General features: G+C 40.2%; 1 protein-coding gene across 1 annotated transcript in view; it reads right to left on the bottom strand.

Moving 5' to 3' along the window:
• Window positions 1-24290, bottom strand: part of TENM4 (teneurin transmembrane protein 4) — a 603620-nt gene that overhangs the window by 151868 nt on the left and 427462 nt on the right. The window contains exons 12-13 of the mRNA XM_017829261.1: window positions 7211-7312; window positions 1928-2122 (exon numbers count right to left, since the gene is read on the bottom strand). Coding sequence (XP_017684750.1) covers window positions 1928-2122; window positions 7211-7312 — 297 coding nt within the window. The remainder of the gene's footprint in view (window positions 1-1927; window positions 2123-7210; window positions 7313-24290) is intronic.

The raw sequence follows: 24290 nt of genomic DNA, 5'->3' as shown, positions 1-24290 counted from the left end.
AATATGGGCCAATAAACTAAGGAAGGAAAAAAGAAAAACTCGCGTAAGATTGTTGGCTGATGTTTTATAAACATTGCTGAACTTCTATGGGGAAAAAAGAAAAGACAGAAGAAACCCTTGGAATGAAAACCCACTATAAACATGGACCAAGCCGTGAAGCTACTAAGAAATAATAAAGAGTAATCAATACCAGATGGTCCTTCTTAGAAGAGAAATTAAAGAGTAAAAGCAATTTAAAAAACAGCATAAATCAACTTTTTTACTAGATCTAAATATATATATATATACATATATATATGTCCTCAAGATTTCCCACATGGCATATTTCTGAGTTTCTTCCCCCCTCACAATACAATACAAATTATGCCTTGAATATCAAAAACATGCATGCTTGGAAAAATACTAAACAGCCCATAAGAAAACCCATGTTCTCTTTGTTCTTCCTCCTTTTTCAAGTTTTGACCTACAGGGACTGACACTGTCCCCCGCTACAGTGATAATATAGAATAACTCAGTAGTGTCTGGCTTTTCTGCTTTAAATGAGACCAGGGAAAAAAAAGGTTCCTGTTAGAAAAAGGGCAAATCTCACTTCTCACTCTGATTTACACACATTAAACACTTCTGGCTGGAGGTAAAATCAGGATCTTTTAATTTCTGTTTATCCAGTAAAGATATGATCTAGTAAATAAGAAGCCTACATAGAAGCTTTAAAGCTACTTCAGTAGTCACCATCTTTGGGTTTTGCATGCCCCACAGCTTCACTGAATTGTGCTTTAAGCCAAAATGAAGCTTCCTCAAGAGATGTCTTATTGTTATAAGAGCTGATACTGTCTTCGTCTCTAACATTTACTGACACTGAAGCCATGTCCCACACCAATATGTTTAACACTTCAAAAGAATTGCCAGATTAGATGTCATTTGAATATCTGAATCCAATTCAGCCTATTTTCATTGTCCGTAAAATAAAGTCATTTCAGATAAATCTTTATCCCTCATAATAAAAACAACCATAAATTAATTCAAGCCATTGTTATTCTTAAACATGTGTCAAATAATGTTTTAAATCTCTCAGCTGGTGAAGAGGTCTTACACATGTACTTGTAGAAGCATAATTTAAGCACACTTATTTATCAAGTCACCTGCATAGAATTTTGAGAATAGTTTTCGAAAGTGTTGTACATTGTTCTTTAAATAAGGCACTTTTGGATGTATTTTTATAACTCCCTGAATGATTTATACACTTACAAAACTGTCCACTTTTTCATTTAGCAATAAGAAGCAGTCACAGGCTCAGGAAGATAAAGGTTTATGTTGGTAGGTGAGTTCCTACACAAAGAGATTAAAGATAAGTACTAAAAGGTACCGTATTTCTGAGCCATAAATCCAAATGTAAATGAAAAATGTTTGAGGGCTAATGTGAGAAAAAAAGCTATGGAAGAGCCATTAAAATAATATCAGATTTTGAAGCAGAATTTAATTCAAGTCCTGAGCATTTCTAAGCTTTTAAAGCTGACAAGAATCTCGGACTTCCTCTCACACGCCACCATTTTGTGTATGTAAGCAACTGAAATTGCTTGGCATAGCAAGCAGAGAAGAAAGCACGGTAAAATAATTATACGTTTAGATGTGTAAATGGAATCAATGCTTTAATAAGAACATTTGAACATATGATTAAATGTTCTGGTCTTTCAACTAGATGTGTCTATCTGAAACATTTGATGGCTTTTCATCCAATTATTGAACAAATATGATAGCTAACGATGAGTTATGACAACATATCATTTTTATGTTGCATCCATCTATTGTATCTCTAAGGTGCCTATTACTGTTCTGTTTAAGTGCCAGTCCGATTCTGAATTGCCTCCATCCATGCAATTACAGAACGACAATCAAAGCAAAGGGCTAATTGAATGTATCTTGCAAATACCTTCTTCACAGCTCTCGCCTTTGTATCCTGGGTTGCAGATACAGGTCCCCATGATGCACGTGCCATGGTTATTGCAGGAGACATCAATGCACTGGTTCGTTGGGACATCGCACTCTGCTCCCTTCCAGCCACTATGGCACAAGCACCTTCCCTTCATGTACTGCCCATTTCCACTGCACAGCACTGGGCAGGATGCTGGGGACAGACAACAAAAATCACATTAAAACAAAACTGTACATGGTTCTCACTTCAAAAAAGAGCACAAGAGTCCAGCATGTGATTTACAGTCTTCATATACAGTCTTCATTGGGGTATGTTCTTCTTTTCTTTGCCAAAACCAATTTTTTTACATGGATGACACACAGCTGTTGACTGTATTCTCTTGTAACAGTGCTCTTGAGTTGGAATACCTCCTCACTTTGTGTCTCTGATACCTTTTTTCACTAACTAAACTCAGCATTTTCTTGTATTCTGATTTTTCAATGTACTGGTGTCTTCTTTCAGCAGCATCACTTACTTTAGATTGCTTATTGCTATTCCTGACCTTCTGCCAGACTTCATACTTTCCTTGACACCGCCTCTGCTGCAGACCTTAGTAGCACACTTTATGGGTTTCAGTTGTTGTGCTCAGAGCCCAGAATGCCACACTGAGACTATTTCCCTGATATAGCTCATATTGTACCATCAACAATCAACTTTCTTCCCTGAAAGGCTTGTCAAGCACTGGAACAGGCTGCCTAGGGAAGCGACTCAGTCACCATCCCTGCTGGAATTTAAAAGACATGCAGATGTGGCATTTGGGGACATGGTTTAGTGGAGGACTTGGCAGTGCTGGGTTAATAGCTGAACTTGATGATAGAGTTTTAGAGGTCTTTTCCAACCTTAACAATTCTATGATTCTGATCGAAGCTCCAGCCCCCTTTTTTTGTTATCACCTCTCTGGACTCCATTCAACATCAGCCACAATGAAAAATTGGCCCCTACTCTTTCCAAGTTCCCTGTAATAAAAGCTCTACAAATCTATCCTCTGTATCAATTTATAGAGGATTTTTAATTGCCTTTGTTTCCAGCAAAGTCAGCTGACTCTCAAGGCCAACCAGATACAGGCTTTCTTCCCTGTGATAAAGAGAAGAAGAAGGTGATAAGCTCAAGCTGTGGCATGATGGATCCCAGGATTAAGTGTTTTCAGAGCTAAATTTGGAAAATGCCAGGCAGAGTGGGATGGGATGAACTGAAGGATACAGAGAAGGCTCCCCAAGGAAGGAGAGTGCATCAAGGACCAGACCCCAGCCTCCACGAACATAGCTTTGATAAGCACCGCTCTCCAAGCTTTCTCCAGCTTCTCTCAGATGATACCTTCCCCCTTTTCCATTTTCCACACCTGCCACCTTATGCTCCTTTTGTTCCCTGCTCTGATTTTTCCAAGGAAGATGCTGACTTCAGTCCCTCAGAAGGAACAGTCTTTCCCTGTTCCTATCCCTTGAAACTTCTTGCTTAAGCCCTGTTCTCTTCCATTTCATTTTGCTGAAACTCAGCTGCAAGGACATATATTGAACATTGACTTCTCTTGTTCACTGTTGCACATCAGCCTCAGGTGGGAGCAGCTGGGCTTCTCATCTGCCTCTCTGAAAGGCAATTTATGAACAATTTTATGCAGGACAAATGTGAAATGAATATTCCAGTCTGCTGCTTAATTCAACTGCATTAGGCATGTGATGAATACAGTATTTCTATTTTGCTTTGTTCCTGGCTCTGGTTAGGTGTGGGAAGAGGTATTAACATGGTTAAGGGAAACTTTCCTCTCCTTCTCTTCCCATCTTTTATACGATAATCTCACAGTGCACATCCTGAGTTGTTTCCATATGTCCTTATAGTCAAGTCAGTTTGAGTGTTACAGAACTAAAGCAGCTTCAATAAAATACAAAGCATTGCCAGCTCTGTTAAGCTAGTTTGATATGCAGTGAACTTTATTTGCCTGACCAAGATAAAAGAGGTTTAGAAAAGAAAGGAATTTGGCAACTGTTATTACTGGGGAGTAATAACAGTTCCCTGTTCACTTTAGAGGAAGCACATTGCAGTGGTGCACTGCAAGTGCATCATTTGCAAGCAGGTATCTACCTATATGAGACATAAATTGTTTAAGATACATTGTGTTGTGTACATAGTTCACAGCAAACTCACTCTGTAATTTCACTTTTCAGCTAAGATGATGAAATCTTCTGCCTCCCCATCTCAAATTTCAGTGCTCAGTAATGGACCTTGTTCTTTCAAGGCAGTGGCAGGGGATAGTTTGCAGCTCTTTTCAACAAGAAGAATGAATGATTGCCTTTAACCAACGAGAGGTTGCTGAGAAAGACTTACAGGTTTTCTGACAAGACAGCTGATCACAGTACCAGATCAGATAAATTACTGGCCATCTGCAATGAGACTGGCACTCTACAGAGCCTTCTGTGGAGAACACCTTAGGCATAACCTAGAAAGCGCTGCTGCAAGTGCTGCAAATGTCAAGGTAATGGCAAGAACAAGACCTCCTCTGTAGTATGCAATAATGAATAAAGAAAAAAGAGATTTCTGATTTTTTCCACTGTTACTTGTGCAACTCTCTTCCATATATAAATATGTATAATTATTATTTGATCATTCAGATTCCAACAAACAATGTTTAAGATGGCAAAATTATAGTAATTCTCTAGTGTGGTAATGATAGCAACAACCCAAATACACACCCTGTTTCTTGTAAAGTGTAGCATCAGAGAGTAAGATTGTTTGTTTGTTTACTTTACACAGAACTCGAAACCACCATCTCCCATGTCCAAGAAGACCTTTAAAAGGCCCATGAAATACACCTCTGGTGACTTGCTCTCATTTACTTTGTTTAAAATAATTGGTTAATAATACATTAATTATTAACTATTACTAAAAATAGAAAGGCTTCCTGTTCCAGAATTTTCCATTCCTTTGGATGGTAAATTACAAGGCTGAACTGAAACAAAGGAACAGACAGGAAATCCATGACCTAGAAATCTTCACGTGGGCAGGGACCTGCTTATTTAAGGATTACTGCTTCATACAGGGTCTGATAAATGGTTGCAGACGAATACTGTAGCAGCCTTACACATGCTGCCTTTGAGAGGTTTGTAGCTCAAAAGCAGCATCCTAGATGCCCCTCTAAACCAACAGGAAGCCAATGCTGGGGTCCTTGGATCTCACACTCATGGCAACATGATCCATTTAACAAGCCTACTGCGTGGAAATGCATACACAAATATTATTTTGACACTCCAGGTACTAATGTGTCTTCCTAAAGGCAGAAAGTAATCTGTGATCTGAACCCAGATGATTCTTAGCGAAAAGACAGAGTTGAATAACAGGTGTTGCTATCAGCCAAAGTGCTCTAGTGAAATGGGAGAGACTCACATGGCTCCATTGAAGAGCCTGAGAAAGCTCAGGATATAACCCACCAGGGGAGGTAAACTCCTCTGAAAGTGGATTCAGAACAAAAGTATTCTGACTCACAGTGAAGGAACTTCTCCTCTACAGCCTCTACAGGGAGGTTTGGGGGGAAACAAGCCCTGAACTTCTGCCCCTATTTGAAGTTAGGATGTGTGAGTTGGAATAGGCTGTGGGACATGGAAAAAAACCTCCTTTTGTTTCCAGCTCCAAGGATTTGAAAAGGAGCTTGGAAATGCAAACCAAGTGTAAGGAAATGCAAACCAAGTGTAACCTGAGTCAGCAAGAAGTTTGACAGAAGGGCTCTCAGGGATGCAGATTGCCACATCCATCTTACTGGGCTGCGAACTCTGAAACACCGCAGGGTTCAGCCTGGCCAACCCTGCCCCAGCGGGGAGCTCCCGCCTGCCCCGAGGGTGTGCAGCTCCTTATCTCTGTCTCCTGGCTGGGCTGCAGGGACGTGACCCTAGCTCAGCTGGAGAGGGAGAGAACTGGGGTTGGACAGAGTTTAGCTCTCTCTTGGGAAGCAGCCAGCCTGCTTTCTGAAGCAGCAGTGAGCTGGGGTGAAGTTTTGACCTGCTGTCTTAGCAAGCTCCTTGTGTGGGCACTAACTTTTTACACTACCTCCCTCCCCAAATTTATAAATCTGTACTTAGTTTTTTGGACTGTTTGAGCCAAAAAAGGCCTTGAAAAGGTTGATGTACAGTATTCTGGCATTTCCCACAAGCAAGGTTTTGATTTCTTGGCCTGAAATGTCTTCTTACTAAAAGTACTTCAGTTTGTTTTTTAAATGCTTAAATAACTTAAAAAATTCAGGTCATAGAAAATCCTTCTGAAGCCATTTATTAAAAATACTTATCACTTGAGCAGAGATATGTATTATATTGTGTACTGGGGTAAGCCTCCTTCCCTCCTCCCAGTCTTTTCACTTTTGGCCAGAGTATCCAGTTCTTCCTGCCATTACTCCACTCCTAGCCTTACTCCAACCCTGCCCCATTTCCCACAGCCAGGCTCAGGCAAACTTGCAAGGTACTTACTTACTTTTTGTATAATCAGTCTCTTAAAAGAAAGTATCATTACGGTGTTGTGCCACACCATGACAAGAGTGCTCTGCTAACAAACAATAATGACAGATTTATAAGTCATGTTTTCTAAAGTCACTTCAAGAGAGAAAATACCTGATGTGACATTTTGTCTACCCATAAGCAGCCTAAGGGGTGGTGTTGTTGCTAAGGGCACAGCACTCACGACAAGTACAGAATAATAGAATAGTTTAGGTTGGACAAGCCCTCCAAGATCATTGAGTCCAACTTTTAAACCAGCACTGCCAGTCCATCACTAAACAATGTCCCTAAGAGCCACATCTACACGTCTTCTGAACACTTTCAGAGATAGTGATTCTACCACTTCCCTGAGCAGTCTGTTCCAGTACCTGAAAAGCCTTTCAGTGAAGAAATTTTCCTAATATCCAACCTAGACCTCCTCTGAAATGACTGGAAGACATTTCCTCTTGTCCTTATTACTTTGGAGAAGAGGCTGACCCCCACCTGGCTACACCTTTCTTTTAGTTGTAGAGAGTGACAAAGTCTCTGCTGTGTCTCTTTTTCTCCAGGCTAAACAACCCCCAGCTCCCTCAGCTGCTCCCTCAGCTGAAATTGTAGCAAACATATTTGTAGCAAACAAATTCGGAGATCCAACCTATTCCCATCCTACTGCAGCATCCTCAAGCTGGGTGAGAAGCACTTTGAAAAGGCACAGGCATGAATATAATTTCCACAAGAAAATGTTAATGGAAGGGGAAAGGGAAACAGTTTATCAAGTATAAATTCCCACCTCTGCCGCAGTCAGGGCCCAGAAAGCCAAGGAAGCAATGGCAAGTCCCAGACACGCAGTCTCCATTCCCATAACAGTTACTGGGACAGTTATCCACTGATTCTGGAAAACAAAAGAGAATTCAGGTACTTCTTTTGGCAAGAAAACACCTCTGAGTTTGGGAGGGCTCTCGATGGCAGGACAGCTGAAACTTCAAAGCCACTGCTGCACTTGGAGCCGAAAGCATTAGTCTGAGCTCAGCTAAACAATGCTCATCCATTTACAGCAATAGAGGGTTCAACTGGAAATCTTATGATTAAATATGAGCTGTCCACTAAGCTTTGTTCTCACTCAGTACCCGAAAACTTCTAAATGTCTTTTCTTCCTGCGTACTTTTACAATGATTTTTCCTCTTTGAATTTATTGGAGAGAACCAATACACACCATTCTCATGGCAGGATACATACCTTTGGTCCAATTTTGTTGACCTGGGTAAGTGGCCTTGGGGCATTTATTTGTGCCAAAAAGAGCTGAGCTATAATAGAAATGTTCCCCTATGAATTTACTGAACACAGACCCTTGATTCATCCTGTCTGCCTGTTCAAGGAATATTTCTAACCAATTTCTTCTCGTTTGTTCTGCAATATTATATAGAATATAACACATTATAAATTATATAATATATAATTTATAATATTTATTATAATATTTATAATTTATTATATAAATTATATAATATATAATTTATACTATATATTTAACAGGTCACAGATCTGGGCATAATATTGTATCTTGGTGGAACAGGAATGGGACTATTCCACACTTTCTTCTGTTCCCAGTTGTCATCTTAAATTCCCTGACTCTGACAAAAACACCAGCTATTCATTTTTCAAGGAAAGTTAACAGGTAAATAAAATGATACCTGGCACTTCTGAGGACAGTTCACAATACTGGGGCTAAAACATATTTTTCATAAAAGAACAATACAGGCTGGTAAACACATCAAAAAGAGAATGAAAATGTTATTTTCTTGACTAAATTGTGAGTGAAGACTGAGTAAATGTGAGTGGGGCTTTGAAAGTTGTTGTAACACCATGGTTCATTCCACACTGCTATTTCACATTTTCTCCAAGGAAGATGCATATCAGATGAGAATGGGATTTGGTTATACAGGAGGGGCACTGGTGGTACATCTACCATAGAGTGGGGTGAAAATCTCTGCCCTGTGAATAATGACTGCACTTTCACACACGTACTTCACGAGGCCTCCTGGTAGCAAAGATATTTGTAAACTCCCAATCAGTGCAAATGAAGAGAACCAGTAGTAGCAGTGATGTGCAGATCAGCTTCTAATCACAAATGAAAGGAAGCCTGTTTCTGGATGGGTGTTCTCCAAAGAGCAGAGGTTTCTGAAGGACATTTTAAAGGATGTGGTGTAATTTAATCATTCATGAAGGGTAACAGTAATTTTAAATAGTAAAACCAGTTTAAAGCATTTATGTTTTAGGTCCTGGCATCAGACAGCTCCATACAGCAAGGAAGGTACATGGAAGTGCTGTCAGTTTTCTAACACTTAAGCTCTATAGTTAAGCAGATATTCACTTGATGGTGTATAGAAAAACAGTCACAGCACGTAGTCAACACTTCAGGCTTGAGCTGTCATCTTTATTCCAATCAAAGAACAGCCATGCTTCCTAGAATAAAGAAATAATGACTCAGGCCTTGTGCATTTATACTGATATTTGGAAATGCTATCTCTCATTGCACAGCAAGTATAAACAGAAATCTATCCTGTAAATGAAAAGCTGATATTAGCCCATGTGTATACAACCTTCAGAACTTCGTGATGGTTTAATGTCACTGCTGAAAATAAAAATAAATTTACTTTATGCCTTTTTTTCCTCTATGCTTTTTAAAAAAAGTTTATGTTTTCTTGTCTTCAATAAATAAATGCAGAAATTTAGGAAAAAGAAGTTATTTGTGCACATACACATACTTACACTTATGAAGAACAGTGTGAGTATTGTGAAACAAGATAATGAGACAGGTAAGGAGATTGAACTGCTCCTGTTGCTGAAAGGGTCAGTCCTTTTCCTCTAATCCTCTCATCCTAGGAACAACTTTAAGCTCCCTCTTCTTGTGCTGGTTCTGGCACTTGTCAGACTCTTCAGTGAGTTGGTTAAGCTCAAAAGGTGGCAAAAAAAATGAATGCAGCAGAGAAAAAAACCTAGTGAATTTTTTTTTCTACTGCCTGAAAACCAGGAAGAGGAGAAGGGCCACACTATTGAGCATCAATGCAGTATGTAGCTGTCCCATGGTACCTCATCATCACACTGCCATGTTGGGTTGGGGTCTGCCAGCTGTAGCAACACTGTGTAGATGTAACACACACACAACCTTTGAAGTCATAGGGAATACCTATGTCAGCTTGATGCAGGACAGACTCCCAGTGTTATGACAACAACTTCAGTATATTAAAAAACTAAAAACTAAAAAAAACTTTTTTCCAAGCTTTGCTTTAAAGGAATAAATTGAGTCCCTGAAAAGAAGTAAAATATCTATATCGCTTTCTTGGTATATTTATGTAATATAATAAATTATATTTATGCAAAATAATAAAAAGGCAAAGAAACATCTAAAAAACATCTAAAAAGCAATGTAACATCAGACACAGCAGCTGTTCTAAAGTGTGACAATGCATCAGATCAAATAAATGGTAATCTTTGTTACTGGAAACAATATTTTACATTACAACAGGGCTCAGCTGGTGTGTCTGTGATACTTAGGGCAAGATGGGCAAGATGCTGTATACCAATTAGATGTTCACTACAGATTAAACTGTCCACTATACTGGCTATGTATAAAGAGATTTAGAAGTTCAGAGGGACCACAGGAACAGAGCTTACCTGTGCTTAGGTAACCAACTTTTCCTGAATCTCAGGGTGAATCCATTTACTTGTCTTTACTCTGGTGGTGCATCCTTTCCTCCTCTGACTAGTTCAGCAAAGACACCTGTAACTGGTCAGATCCCATCGACAGTGACAACACTAATGCAGGTCAAAAAAATATTCACATCTATTTTGTGTTCATCTGCAGATCTCCCATTTTTCTTTGCAAAATGACGGTGATGTGCACACATATCACTTAATTTATCACTATCTCCTCAACATTTGATTTCCCAGACTCTTCTTTGCAAGTGTGGCCAAACTGCTTGATACTAGATAGTGACTAACTCGAAAGGAACTACAAAACAGGTGGATGAAATCCATTGCACCTTCTTTAACTGAAGCACCTCAGTAGCTCTTAACTGTGGCCTGAATACCCTACACTATTAATAATAGACCAAGCCCTTAAAAATCCTTTCATCCTATTTCACTGATTTCTCTGATGCACCTTGTTTTTCTAACATAGCCAAAAGTAACATTTCTAACATGTTCTTATTTTACTACTTCTCTTTGCCCTGGAATAACCTGCTTGATAGAGAGGAGATGAAGTGAAAAGAAACTCTTCTCCCCTTTGCCACTTGCTGTTTTTTAGCAGTTAAGGATACAAACTTGCCTGGTGTGACTCAGGCAATTACGATCTCACACTCCCAAAGTTCTTCACTACTGAGAATGAATTCTGAAAAGCGATGAAGATTCATGCAGTGCATCTTTGTCTCAAATCTGTTCCCAAACAGCTCCAAAGTATTTCCTTAAAGGAAGTGTTAAATGAACCTACTTTTTTTCTCAGGAACTCCAGAGCTGATGAGCACAAACAAGGCTGAGACTGAGGCTTTAGAGCACCAAGTCTGTGAGTTGTGTGTGCAACACTAAGCATGCTCCTATTTACTTTCTTAGGCACAATCAGAAACTGGAATTTCTTTTTACTTTGAAGGTCGCAGTCATTAGTAAGTCATGCTCACTTAAGATATCTCATAAAAACCTCTGTTTTCATCCCAGGACTGATTGTCTTTCAGTGCCACTTTGGCACCTGAGTCAGTTTTCTGTCCCTTCTGGCATGTATACACTTAAACATACCCATGCACACTGCTCCAATACCTACATTTCAAACTAAACAGGTGGAGGTGGGTGACCTGGCACCAGAAATTAGGGAGTCATGATGGGAGAATACTAGAAAGAACAAAGAAGCAAACAGATAAATTTTCAGAAGCTAGGACTTAAAAAAATTATTATGACGTGGGGCTTAGATGATAGAAGAGACTAAACTTTAACATCTAGGGAGACTCTAAGCTGGTGGCACAAAGCAACTGCCTGTCTTTTTAGTATGCTTACATTTAACATTGCTAAAGAGGTGACAAACTATCAATCAATAAATAAAAACAGGTCACTGCAGTTGTGGCTGGGTTCTAGTCTCCTTTATACAGCTTATTCTGTAAGCTGTTCACATAATTATAAGGATATTTTCCAATATGTACAAAATTCCATATGGTGTTTTATGAATAGTGCCATGGGAACTGCTTTAGAGAATCATGACAATGTTTTGTTTCATTTTATTTAATTGTTAAAGTTCACTGTGAGACCACGGACAATTCTTTTTTAGAAAGCTATATATATGTTCTCTGTTTTCAGTCTGATTCCCACAGTTTTCTCTTGGGTTCCAAATCTCTCAAGAGATCTGATGGACACCAGCCGGTAGAGGCAGAGATTAATAACTGGAGGGTCAGCCAATGGAGGATGCATGATGCCTTCATATGGTCTTGTTGTTGTGTCCAAAGAGAGCATTGAAAACACAGTTTCCATGACACCTTTCAATCACCAATGGCTGTAGGAGTGAAAGTCTTTAAATCAAACAACTGACACTGGGGACAGATCTGCAGAGGCAGTGGGGCTTCTAATAGGGAATGCAGAAGCTTGTGTACAGAAGTAAGTGTTCTGCCATCTTCACAATCCAATTAGCAACAGAAAAAAACAATTCATTTCATAGAATCACAGAATCATAGAACAGTTTGGGTTGGAAGAGACCATAAACACCATCCAGTTCAACCCCCCTGCCAGCAGACCAGGTTGCTCAGAGCCCCATCCAACCTGTCCATGAAGACCTCCAGGGATGGGTCATCCATCCACAACTTTTCTGGGCAACCTGTGCCAGTGCCTCGCCACCCTCACAGTGAGGAATTTCTTTCTAATATCTAATCTAAACCTGCCCATTATCAGTTTAAAGCCATTCCCCCTTGTCCTTTGACTCCATGCCTTTGTCAAAAGTTTCTCTCTTTTAGCCCCTTTAGATACTGGAAAGTGCTCTAAGGTCTCCCTGGAACCTTCTCGTGTCCAGGTTAAACAATCCCAACTCCCTCAACCGTTCTCCACAGGAGAGGTGCGTTAGCCCTCTGATTATCTTTGTGGTCCTCCATTATTTCCTAAAAAAATGTTGTAAACAACTGAGAAAAGGTCTGAATGACATAATGAGACACTTGGTCTTCAGATGCACACCATCTCATTTTGGAGAATGGTACAGAAATGCCCTGTCTGACATGGCAGGTACTCCCTACCCTAGGCCAGCCTACCTCACTCAGGAAAAGGAGGATGTACAAAAGTGTTTCTAGATTTATAAAAATAAGAGATGGAAAACATTCATTAAGTGTGAAAGTCTAGACTTCTCCAAGAGCAAAACTCTTTTTCTGAAGTACTCTTTAACATCCTTTCTGCTTATGAGCTTTAATCATCAAGGCAGAGAAAGAAACAGATGATGGGTTGGAGCAAACCAACTTTATTTCATGCACCATGTTGACTTACAGCTCCTGAGGATACTTTGGGATTTTTGCCATTTATCTCAGGGGATGTTTTTCAATACAAGTAATCTCATAGCTGGTAGATTTTGAGGGAAACTTCGCTGAAACCTTTATTTCATTGCTAGTTTTCCCACTGTAATCACCTCTTAAACTGAGAGAAGCCATAAACTGGCATGATCCTGCCCATACCCACAATAAGACTTCACACTACACTATCTTTCATTTAAGGATATCACCAAGTTCAATATGAAATTGCTAATTGTTGCCATTCCCAATTTTTTTAGGCTGTTAATCTGAGGCATGGACAAATACACTGTCTGCTTCATATTATAAACTGACTCATGACAGCAACAAAGCTCCCAGGCTAATGGTCTGCTCAGGGGACCACTTTGCTGCTGACAAAAAGCCCTGTGAAAGCCAATTCTACTGTGGTGAACTCTATAAAGATCTGTCAGCCTGGCTTACAATTACCAACATGAATTACCTTTATCCAGATGCAACACAATAAACATATTAAGGAAGTAGACAAATTGCTAGACTCTTGATGGACTTCTTTTTTATATACTCACCATGTTTGCTGGTCAGTGGTATAGCTACTTTAACAGCATTTCTGCCTTATTTATTTACTATGCAACATTCAACTTAATAGCTTGTTTCTCTATCTTTAGGCCAGAGGCCAAGGCAGATGTTTGCCTGACACCAAATCCTATTAGAGGCTGCAGTAACACAATTGTGTGTTAAAGATAAATATTTTAGAGCCTACACTTGCCACCAAGCATCATCATTCCCTAGGCATTTAGAGACAACTATCTATTGGCAAAGAAAAAATAGTTATCTAGCTGGCAACTGAAGGCAGTAGCTTTCTGGGAGTTAATAAGCACCAGGACTGCTTTCTAAGAACTGATTAAATGCCATTCAGTGCCGTGTGGCTGTATGAATTCAAATGTAACTGTTTAATTTGATAACCTCAAAGAGTTATTCTGGAACTGACAGTGTTTGGGGTCAGAAACACATAGGAATAGCACCACAGTAGGACAACTGGACCTTAATGAATCAATGCTAATCTCAGTTTCTGGAATGAAGGCTCAAAGAAAATAAAAATTTTGTCCCAATGAAAATATTCCATATTAGAAGTGAGATGCAAAGAAAAGAGCAGAGTTTTTTAACTATTCTGTCTGGCCCCTTCAACTAGTAGTGTACTTCACCTCTATACAAGAAAGGGCCTCAGAATCTTTTGCTCAATGCTGGTCAGAAGATATATGGAGCTACTCAAACTAGAATAAATTGCCACACCTATTGATGTACCAGCCCAGGGAGATACTGCAAACATACTGACTGCTGCGATAAAAGGTTTTACCCTTTCCTTATAAACGCTGACTGTCTCTATACTGTCTCTAAAAAAAGGAGGTAAAACGAATAATTAGAGGAGAATTGTTTACAGAATCAAATAAATACAAATATTTACTGCAATGCAGAAATAAATTGTTCCTAACTGTCCACTGACCTATTTTCTGCCTAGTCATGTTCCCCTGGATAAAGAAAATCCTTTGCTGGGAGGGAGGGAGGGAGGGGGAGAGGGAGGCCACATGGAGCAGGCAAGCAAGTAGGTAGATTCTGTGGTTCATATCTAACCCTGAAATCCTCTGTGTCAGCCAGATCAATGCAAAAGGGCCATGAGGGGTGCACAGCATGCCTCTCACCTTACAATGAAGTACATAGCTTGGGAGAGTGAAGGGACACCACATTATTTCACCTTATTCTTAACTGCTGCACTAGAACAACCTTAGCAAGTCACATATGCTTTTCCCTAGATCTTCATGTCCAGGATAAAGCTGCCACCTACAAGCTCATTGCAATAATATCTCTCTTTCACAAAAATGCTCCCTGTCACTGCCCTGACTACACTAGCAATAATTTTAATAGGAAGTCAGGCAGTATAACATGAAAGGCAAAGAAGATTCTGAAGCTCTGTGAACACATTTAATTTACTTCCCAGTTGCAGAGCTTGCAGTCTTGTTTATTTTTCAAAGAAATGATGCTACTCAATTGAATTTCACTGCAGGAGAGGTTGGATTCTAAGTCTAGAGAACTGTCACCTGCCCTTGTAACTGTGATAACAATGCCAAGGCAGATATGGAGGTGAGAGGGGATAAAACAGGTTTCAGATGTCTTGAAACATCAGATTTGACATTATGAGCCAAAAAAAAAAAGTAAAAAAAAAGTAAAAAACCAAGTAAGGTAAAGAAAATGCCCTGGAAACAAAGGAAATGTGGAAAAGCTGGGTCTGGTATTCTCTTGCTCCTCCTCTTCCTTCCCCAGATGAAGCTTTAAAGGACTGATTCCTTCTTATAGTACATCATCACCTGCTGAGATTTCAATTTTTCTGCTTCATTTGTGTTTTATACAGCTTTTATATTTCTAGCTCAAGTAATCCACACCTGGCATCCTGGGATGTGAAAGTCTTGACAGCATCATGGAAACTCAGTCATTATTTTTGAGTGCTCTTTCACAGTTTCCTCTTCTGTAGGGCACCTAGTGTGATGCTGATACTGCTAATGCCACTTGATGTTGTGCCAGATTTTGATTTTTTTTTTTCTTTTTCCTAAGGCTGAGAGGTCTGTTTTAATTAAAGATCCATGCATACAACCCTGTTTTGCTCTCATATCCCAGTGGAACTCTAATCTTCACATGCAGGTATAAAGATGCTAAATTAAGAAAAGGGCAAAAGGCAGGAGTCCTTTAAACAACTCCTTAAATTGCTCCTGAATCCGGAAAGTCAGAGAGGACAGTAATCACAGTATCCACCTCCACGTTATCCCTCCTCCTCTTTTTCTGTAAGAACTTTTTAAAAAAGCAATTTGCAACTGCAGATATCTCCCCCCCCATTTCCATTATTGTACTGACAACAAACACCTGCCCTGGCCAGCAGCCACTCTAAAGGCTGTATCATTTTACAAGGTGATGGTGAAGCACAAAAGGTTTGGTGCTCAGGAACAGTTGGGTTGCTTATTGAAATCAAGAGCTGCTGATTTTGCCAAATTTGACAGTACATCATGTAAGTACATTTTTGCTTGAGTTGTCTGTACTACTGCTTTTAGGCCTGGCTTGAAACGTCTACCCAGGTACTCAAATGGCTCTCACCACAATCACAGCAGTCTTTCTTACACTATTTCAAGCACATTCGACTCCAGGTCTAGCTGGGAATACTATAAAAGCAGCTTTTTTGTGTCTTATTTTTGAACTTTTGTTCTACAGAAAAAGGGACCAAGTGGGAATAAATAAAATAAATAAAGAAGAGAACAAGCTTGATCATTTCAGAAGCCTTTGCCACATTTGGTCTGAATTTGGGTTGCCCTTTGAGAGAGAGCTTTATATTTATCTCACTGATTCATTCCTTTCTCTTACTGCTTCCTTATTAAGAAAAAATCTTTCCATTGCAGAATGCTTTATAATCTGAAGTTCTCACATGGTTGAAAACATAAGGTGTAATGGTATTTCAAAAGCACTTGAGCACTGGTCTATGTATATGACCATTTAACGGTAAAATATCCTCTGACTTCATCAACTTCTAGAAAATCCTGCTAATGTATTTCTGCTGTTCATAGCGTTATACAGGGAACACTGTTTTCCTCCCTTACAATGTGAGCAATGCTAAAAGCATGAAAGGGTCTTGAAATAGAATTGACCATCTGAAAAAAACCTCTGTTCTAAATCACTTGAAATGTGATCATAGGTTAGAAGTTAGCTGGGGAAAAAATCAGTGAATGATTTTAAACAAAGAGTAGCTGTTGGAGTGAAGTTGCCTTCTTCTTCCTTCTACAATGCAGCTTCGAAGCACAATAAGACTTCACAGAATCACAGAATATGCTGAGTTGGAAGGGACCCACAAGGATCATTGAGTCCAACTCCTGTCCCTGCACAGCACGATCCTGAAGAGTCATATCATGTGTCTGAGAGTATTGTCCAAATGCTTCTTGAACTCTGTCAGGCTTGGTGCTCTGATCACTTCCTTGGGGAGCCTGTTCCAGTACCCAACCATCCTCTGGGTGATGAACCTTTTTCTAATATCCAACCTAAACCTCCCCTGACACAACTTCAGGCCATTCCCTTGGGTCCTGTCACTGGTCACCACAGAGATCAGTGCCTGCCCCTCCTCTTCCCCTTACAAGGAAGTTGTAGACTGCAATGAGGTCTCCCCTCAGTCTCCTCTTCTCCAGGCTGAACAGACCAAGTGACCTCAGTCACTCCTCATACAGCTCCCCCTCAAGGCCCTTCACCATCTCTACTGCCCTCCTTTGGATGCTCTCTAACAACTTAATATCTTTCTTATACTGTGGTGCCCAAAACTGCACACAATATTCAAGGTGAGGCTGCACCAGTTTAATCCATACTTGTAACATACCAATGACAAGGCTGCAGAGATCTAAAAAGATACCTTGAGTACAGTTATTTTCTTCCTAGATTTCCTTTTTTTTTGCAGTTGGAATATTTTTAGACCTGAATTTCACTCCAGTAAATGAAACTCTCATATGCCCAATTTGCCCAAGGGATTGCAAAGAATTTTTTTTTTTTGTTCCTTCCCACTCTCATAAATTGTTACAAACTAATACAGGAAACAACAATTATGCAGCCTTCAGGGTTCAACTTCTGGAGCTGCACTACCAAGAGGGAAGTTACTTCACGTTCAGTACATTACAACTTCTGCTCTCATAGCTCAGGGCAAGGCTAAAGCTGGCCTTGAGTTTCATTTTAAATGATGTTTTAAGTTGGTGTATTCCAGGGGGAAAAAAGCAAACCATTCTTACATACACACAGAGAGGACCTCAAATGTGATCTCAGTTGGTCAAATAAGTGCCATGAAACCTTGGCAATGTTATAATTCTGTGTGTATTAAAGATTAAATTTCATTTTACACAAAGTCTTCTGTTAATACATCCAGCCTGCTAACTAAGAATGTACTGGCTGGAATGACTGAATCTGAGGTTCAGTTAGGTAAATGCCTGGTGCTAGGGACATGCTCTCAAGTACAATGCCTGGTCTGCAGCCACTGCAATGGAAGGGCCTGAATCTCCTCTAGGTTTTAGGTAGAGATGCCTCCCTGTAGAGATGCCCTCAGTTCCCTGGAGCATCTCAGGTGCCGCTAGATGCCTGCACTCAGGCCAATGCAGTGGACTTTGATCAGGGCCATTGAAAAGCAGAACTTATGGCTGTTTCTGCCTCTAGCAGACTCACTGCACAAACTTGGTCAAATCACATTCTGTCTCAGAGCCTCCAGCAAGCTGTCCAGAAATCAGTTTAACATAATTTATGAAACTTTTTCTGAGACTGTTGTAGCACCTAGAAAAAGAAAGCAGTCACACATCTAATACACAGAGCCGCTGCTATCATTTAAAAAGTCAACATATGCCAGGAGTTACTGTACAGACTATGTCCTTCTCATCCTGCTTTGCCCCCGTGCAAAATGAGAGATTGGTCCAGTGACTCCTGAGGTGCTGATGTTGTTGGCTTCTCTCCTTTTTGTGGTCTTGCATGCATGTATGTACACTTTAATACAGCCTTTGGAAAATTAAGGCTTTAAAAAGTCCGTTGTTCTAGTACAGAAAGAGTTCTTCTTTTGTTTGCCAAAGCGGACAAGTAACTCCCCCAACGTTATTTCTGTGCTTTAGCAGGGGAGCATTCATGGAAATAAAAGTGTGCACAGAGCTCCTCTAGCAGCTCGGTAATACAACACAGGAATAAAACAAGCTGTGCTTACATTAGCCCATAGTCTGGGCTGTGTGGAAAGTGCTATATACAAAAGTGTAAAAACGAAAACCATATGCGTGGTTTTACACATTTCTCCAGAACCCCTCAGACAGCACTTACATGCCATGTTATTAAGGCAGAATTCTGCTGTTCTGAAAAAAAGTGAACAGAAAAACACAGGGACAGAAATAACAGAATGAAAGAAAACGGCTTTAACTTCAGTATTAAATAAACCTTTTCTTGACCCTAAAACTAAAGTAATTACCCCAATGAATAAACCTTTTGTACAAGCTCTTCAGATCAAGAGAACGTGCCTGCCTGCAAACAGCACACAGACATGCAAGTTCAATGCTACCATTCCATGTAAGTACAGATGCAGGCAATGCTTTTCAAAAAGACAAATCTACCTTCATTTTTCTATCACTTTAAAGATGATCAAAACCAGACAAAATCTGGAACATTAAAGACGTTCAGACATCTAACTTCTACTGAGATGAATACTTATTGGCATCCAAGCAGTCTTAACAAGCATAGCTTAATCTCTTTTGTACAGCAACACAAATGAAAATATCTGTCCACTTGTCTACTTTTCCCACTGAAATAATCACTTGTAATCATAAGATCTATTGAAAGAGGAGTGTACATACAGAAATCAAAATAACAAAATAAAAAGTTCAAATCTAACATTAAATAAATTATTACATCTCTGCTTTAAAACTAACCTAGTTTTACACATTGTAATTTTCTACTGCTAGTTTTTACTCGCAGAGCATCAATGAAGAGATACCCTCTATACAGAAAGAGCAGCTGGGAAGGTGTCACAGCCAAGCATCTGACCTTTACAGGCTTCTTATTATCTAATTATCTTTGAGACGTGTCCTTAATTTCCTCTTTAGTATAGATGCCTTACATCTTCAATGGAAAAATCCTGAATTAATAATTTTGCCTACCATTATGGCTTGGGAAGCAGGATTATTATGTAAGAATTGTTTCAGGCATTTGCAGAGAGAAAAAAAGGTCATCACAAATACTATCTAGATTTGAAACAACTAGCCTAACTTCATGATTCTTGGAAGTGCTGCAGATCTAGCAGCAGCAGGCAGAAAGCTGCAGTTAACATTTAGGGAGCGGTGTGCCATGGAATCACATACATTGTACATCAATACACTACTGACTGAAGCTGAAAGGGATTTAAGAACCAGAAGGAATTCTTGATCTGTTCGGAGCTGTCTGAAAAAGCAGACAGGGAGATAAACTCCAACATTGGAACATGCTCACCCCCCTTGGCTCACTTCACTGGGAAATGAGACTGTTTATCAGTTTGGGGGAAAAATGTGAAAAGATTAAGGGGACACTGATAAAGCTGTTGTTGACTTCCAGGTGCTAAGGTTTAAGGGCTGTATCACTATCCAAAAACATCATCAGTGTGTTATTGAGAACAGCAAACAAAAAAATTCTAGGTATGGGGAGTACAAACTAACGTGAAAAGTTTAACCTCCACACAGCCCTCCTTCCATTTCCAGATCCAGGCTCAGCTCATGTTTGCTTTTTATTATGCCTAACAAAGAGAACAAACTGGATTTATACATGGGTTGGATGAAAAAGTGAAATTTCAGCAGGCACACAACTGCACCTGCTTTGAGAGGGGAATTCTTGCAGCTCACAAAGCTCAGGCAGAGGGAGTTGACCTCACGTTTCTGTCTCTCCTTTTGATACCCTATCTATCAGACTGGACTGGATTTAGCTAGGATGGAGAGGGCAACCTCCTGCCTTCCTGTTACCCTTCTGCATGGACTAATTCTATTCTCACAGAGGACTTCACTTCTGTGACCTGCTGGATGTTTAGTGGAAGACACTTTGCAGTGCTGCAGCATAACCTCAGCCTACTCTGTGGATAAGCGTTAAGTTTTCAATCAAGTAGACCTGTCAACTGAATGTCATTCATGAGATCAAATACATAAGGAAAAAAAAAACTAACACAGACTGGCAGGGACTCATAAATGCCCTTTATGCTTTCTACCTGAATTGAGTGACTGTATCTTTTCTAAATATTACCTGACTGAGACCTACAAGCTTTGCCACATTCAGAAAAGCTAGGTAAGAGCTGAAAGTAGGAGATAAAGCACCAAAAAATGGGTGGCAGCAACAAGAAGGTAATCAAAAAAAGCAGTGACCATCTGACAGAGTGCCTGTCAAGCAAAGGCTTGTAGTGGGACACACAGAGCTGAAGACAAAAAACTATTTGCAGAGCATGCAAAGCTCTGCTGTTATTTTGCAGGAGAGAGACCAATAACATAAAAAATTAAGTAATTTTCTTTCCTGGCACAGTTCTCATACGCTGCTGTGTTTCTTTTTCTGTGCAGAGCAAAAAAAGAGTTGCCAGTGTGAGAAGAAATGGGTTACTAACTAATTATCCACAGAGGGTTACCACAAGGTGGAAGTGCTCTGTAGTCCCTCTCTGAAACATGGGAAGGGCTAAGATGACCATACTCATGCAGTAGGGGAGAACTGAGCACTTCCATGGAGCAAGTGGAGTTTCATTAACAGTTAAAGAGTTCTGATTCAGCAAAATACTTGCCGAACTTTCAGCCTCTTTAGCCTAAGAAGTTTGGAAAAGGATAGCTGGGCCATTAAAACCACTTTTCCTCATTCAGAATCTTGAAGATCTAATAGCACATGGAGGACTTTGAAGTTGAGTAACTGAGGCATTAAGGAGCTAAAAGAAAAGTGCAAGCCAGAACAGATCACAGCCCATGTTACTCTGCACGGTATCCCGACTCCTCAATATTTACATGAAAACAATTTAGACTTTTCCAGACATTAGCAAAGCAAGTGTAAATAATGTGAATAGCTTTGAGACTCTAAGTGGATCACACTTCTGCATCTCTCTAAAGTGGAAGTTGCTAGAGTTTAAGTTAGGCAGCAAAAGTAAGGGAAACAAAGAGTTACTCGGGCTCTTCCTTTCCCCTTTGCTAAGAACAAGCTAAACACAAAGGCATTTTCACACTGCGCCAAGGAAGAGTCATCCTTTATCACCTCTCACACAAGGAGGGTTCCCAGTCCCATGTTTGTCTCTGTGACCTCCAATTTCTCCTCTCTAAGCTCAGTCCTACTGTGAAGTGTTCCTCTGCTGGTACCCTTCTCGCGTGAACTGCTGTCCTAGGGACTGCATGGAGGTGGGCTACACTTTAAGCTATTGCAGGAAGGGCACTTGCCTTTTGATGTATATTGCCAAGTGCTGTACGGGCTGGCAATCCCTTACAAACAATAAGGGAGCTCGTCTTGCACTTTGATGGAGGAAACTACTTACAGTAGGTCTTTTTACGGATAGTAGAGGGGGCAGGGGGAACAGTCCTTTTCTTAAACACTGTCTCTTGCAGATGATAGAAGTGAGATAAAACCTTGCATCCTGTCACAGGCATTCTACATGTGTTTCCTGTTGCTTGCTGGGTGACATGCTGGTAAGCAGTGATGCTCTCCTCTCACAGACAGCTGACTTTGCTTTTCCTTTTGATTTCTCAGTGGCCCTGCACAGCCAAGCTTGCCTGAACTCAGCAGTAACAGCTGCTGGAAGACACTTTCTCTCTGACTCCATAGATGCTGTTTTCAGGCTTTCAGATGTTTCTTGCTTCTACCAAGCAGATTTTTGGCCAAAATCTCTGTCTCAGATGTGCTGATTCCAGCTGATTCCTCAGCCTACTATTTTGCTCCACTTAGACAAGATTGCTCTGAATAAATTACCACTATCAGGCAGAGGTGAATCCACAAGGTGCTTCTCAAAGAAGTGTTCCCATTAGAAATTTCAGAAAGTGCCACCAATGTCATTTTCAAAAAGGTTAATTTGTTATCGAGAGACCTTGATTCTCCATTCCTTTATAATTTCTTGCACTGTAATTCAAAAGAATGGGATATAAAAATGCTATTAAAAGCTGAAAACTTTCCCAGAATAATCTTTTTCCCTCCACCTGAATTGTCTATATTATGCAAAAGTATATGCTCTGACAGGCATTAGGAGGCTCTATTCTCCCCAGGTTTACATTCAGTGGCATGTAACAGGCACATATTTTGACACCACCTAACTCTTTCGTGATGACGATTCCACACCCTTTTAGAAAACAGACTCTCCTGCCCTCAAAATCTGTGCCAATGTTCCTGAGTGGATTTAGTTACAGCTATATTGGATTTCGAAGCTGTGTGATGGACAGCCTCACAATTTATGAAATTAACTGTGTGCTATCAAACTGGGAATACAGATGCTTTTTTCCAATTTTTCTCCAGCTTTCACTGGAATAATGGAGGCCAAATCATTCCAGAAAAGGACTGCACAGTAATTGCAGTTGACAATGTCATACAGAGCCTGCGATGATTTTAGTGGCACTGAAAACTTCAGTCTGTTGGAACATAGCAGATAGAAAATCAACACCCTTTACATCCAGCATGTTTACTGCTCAAGTAAAAGCTACGGTCATTTATTTAGGTGAGTCCTCACACACGGGATGTTTGCCTGAAGGAATGACTGCACAGTTTGGCTTTATGAGCTTATCATTATGATAACCATTTTCAATTTTGTGCTTTCTACTTTTATCTATGATTATTAATTAATGTTTCATGCATTTTCCCAGCAGTTCTATCACCCTCACAGCATCTGCTGCGAAATTTCAGTTTCCTCAGTTTTGTACAGTGAGCAGCTGAAGCATGAGCCTAGGCAAGGGCAGAATTAGCACATCAATCACAATTCAGGAGTTTCAGACTGCTGGTCCTCTTCTCACATCACCAGATCCTAGTTCTTTCTGCATCACAGCTATACTTTTCAAACTCACTCTTACTGTAAGCCCTATGTCAGTGAAATAATAAAGGGAGATTTTTCTAGGTGCTCTTGCCACAGAAATCAAATTAAATGGTAGCTTGCCTCTGACAGTCAACACAACTTTTCTGAAGGTGCCTCACCCCACACAGATAGATCTAAGGCTCCATCATGTGTAACTTGATTTATTTGTTTGGTGTTGCAACTTTACACATTGGTTCATAAGAACTGTCATGTTGCTTTATCCTCTTTACTCTGGGGGTGAAGAAAAAAAATTATAACACTACAGTGCCACAGTATTTATATACTTACGATTTAGCATCATCCCCACATCACCACTGGCCAATCAGAGCTCAAATCAGTCCAACAGTTTAATTACCTTGGTAGCCTCATCTCCTCAGATGGTAAGATCGACGGAGAGATAGACAACAGGTTAGCAAAGGCATACAGTGCTTTTGGAAAGCTCCACAAAGGAGTATGGCGTAATAAACACTTGAAGAAAAGCACCAAGATCAGTGTTTACAAAGCCATAGTGTTGTCGACTCTCTTGTATGGTTCTGAATCATGGGTCATCTACCGCCACCACCTGCGTCTCCTTGAACGCTTCCATCAACGCTGCCTCCGTTCAATCTTAAACATCCACTGGTCAGATTACGTGACCAATACATCTGTTCTAGAGAAAGCAGCTGTCACAAGTATTGAGGCCATGTTGCTGAGAACACAGCTGCGATGGGCAGGGCACGTCTCAAGGATGAAGGACCACTGCCTCCCTAAGATCTTGCTTTATGGTGAACTTGCCACTGGCTGCCGCATGAGAGGAG

The sequence above is a fragment of the Lepidothrix coronata genome, unplaced genomic scaffold (genome assembly GCF_001604755.1).
Source record: "Lepidothrix coronata isolate B3197 unplaced genomic scaffold, Lepidothrix_coronata-1.0 Scaffold161, whole genome shotgun sequence".
NCBI lineage: Eukaryota > Metazoa > Chordata > Aves > Passeriformes > Pipridae > Lepidothrix > Lepidothrix coronata.
This window is presented reverse-complemented; position numbering and strand designations above follow the sequence as displayed.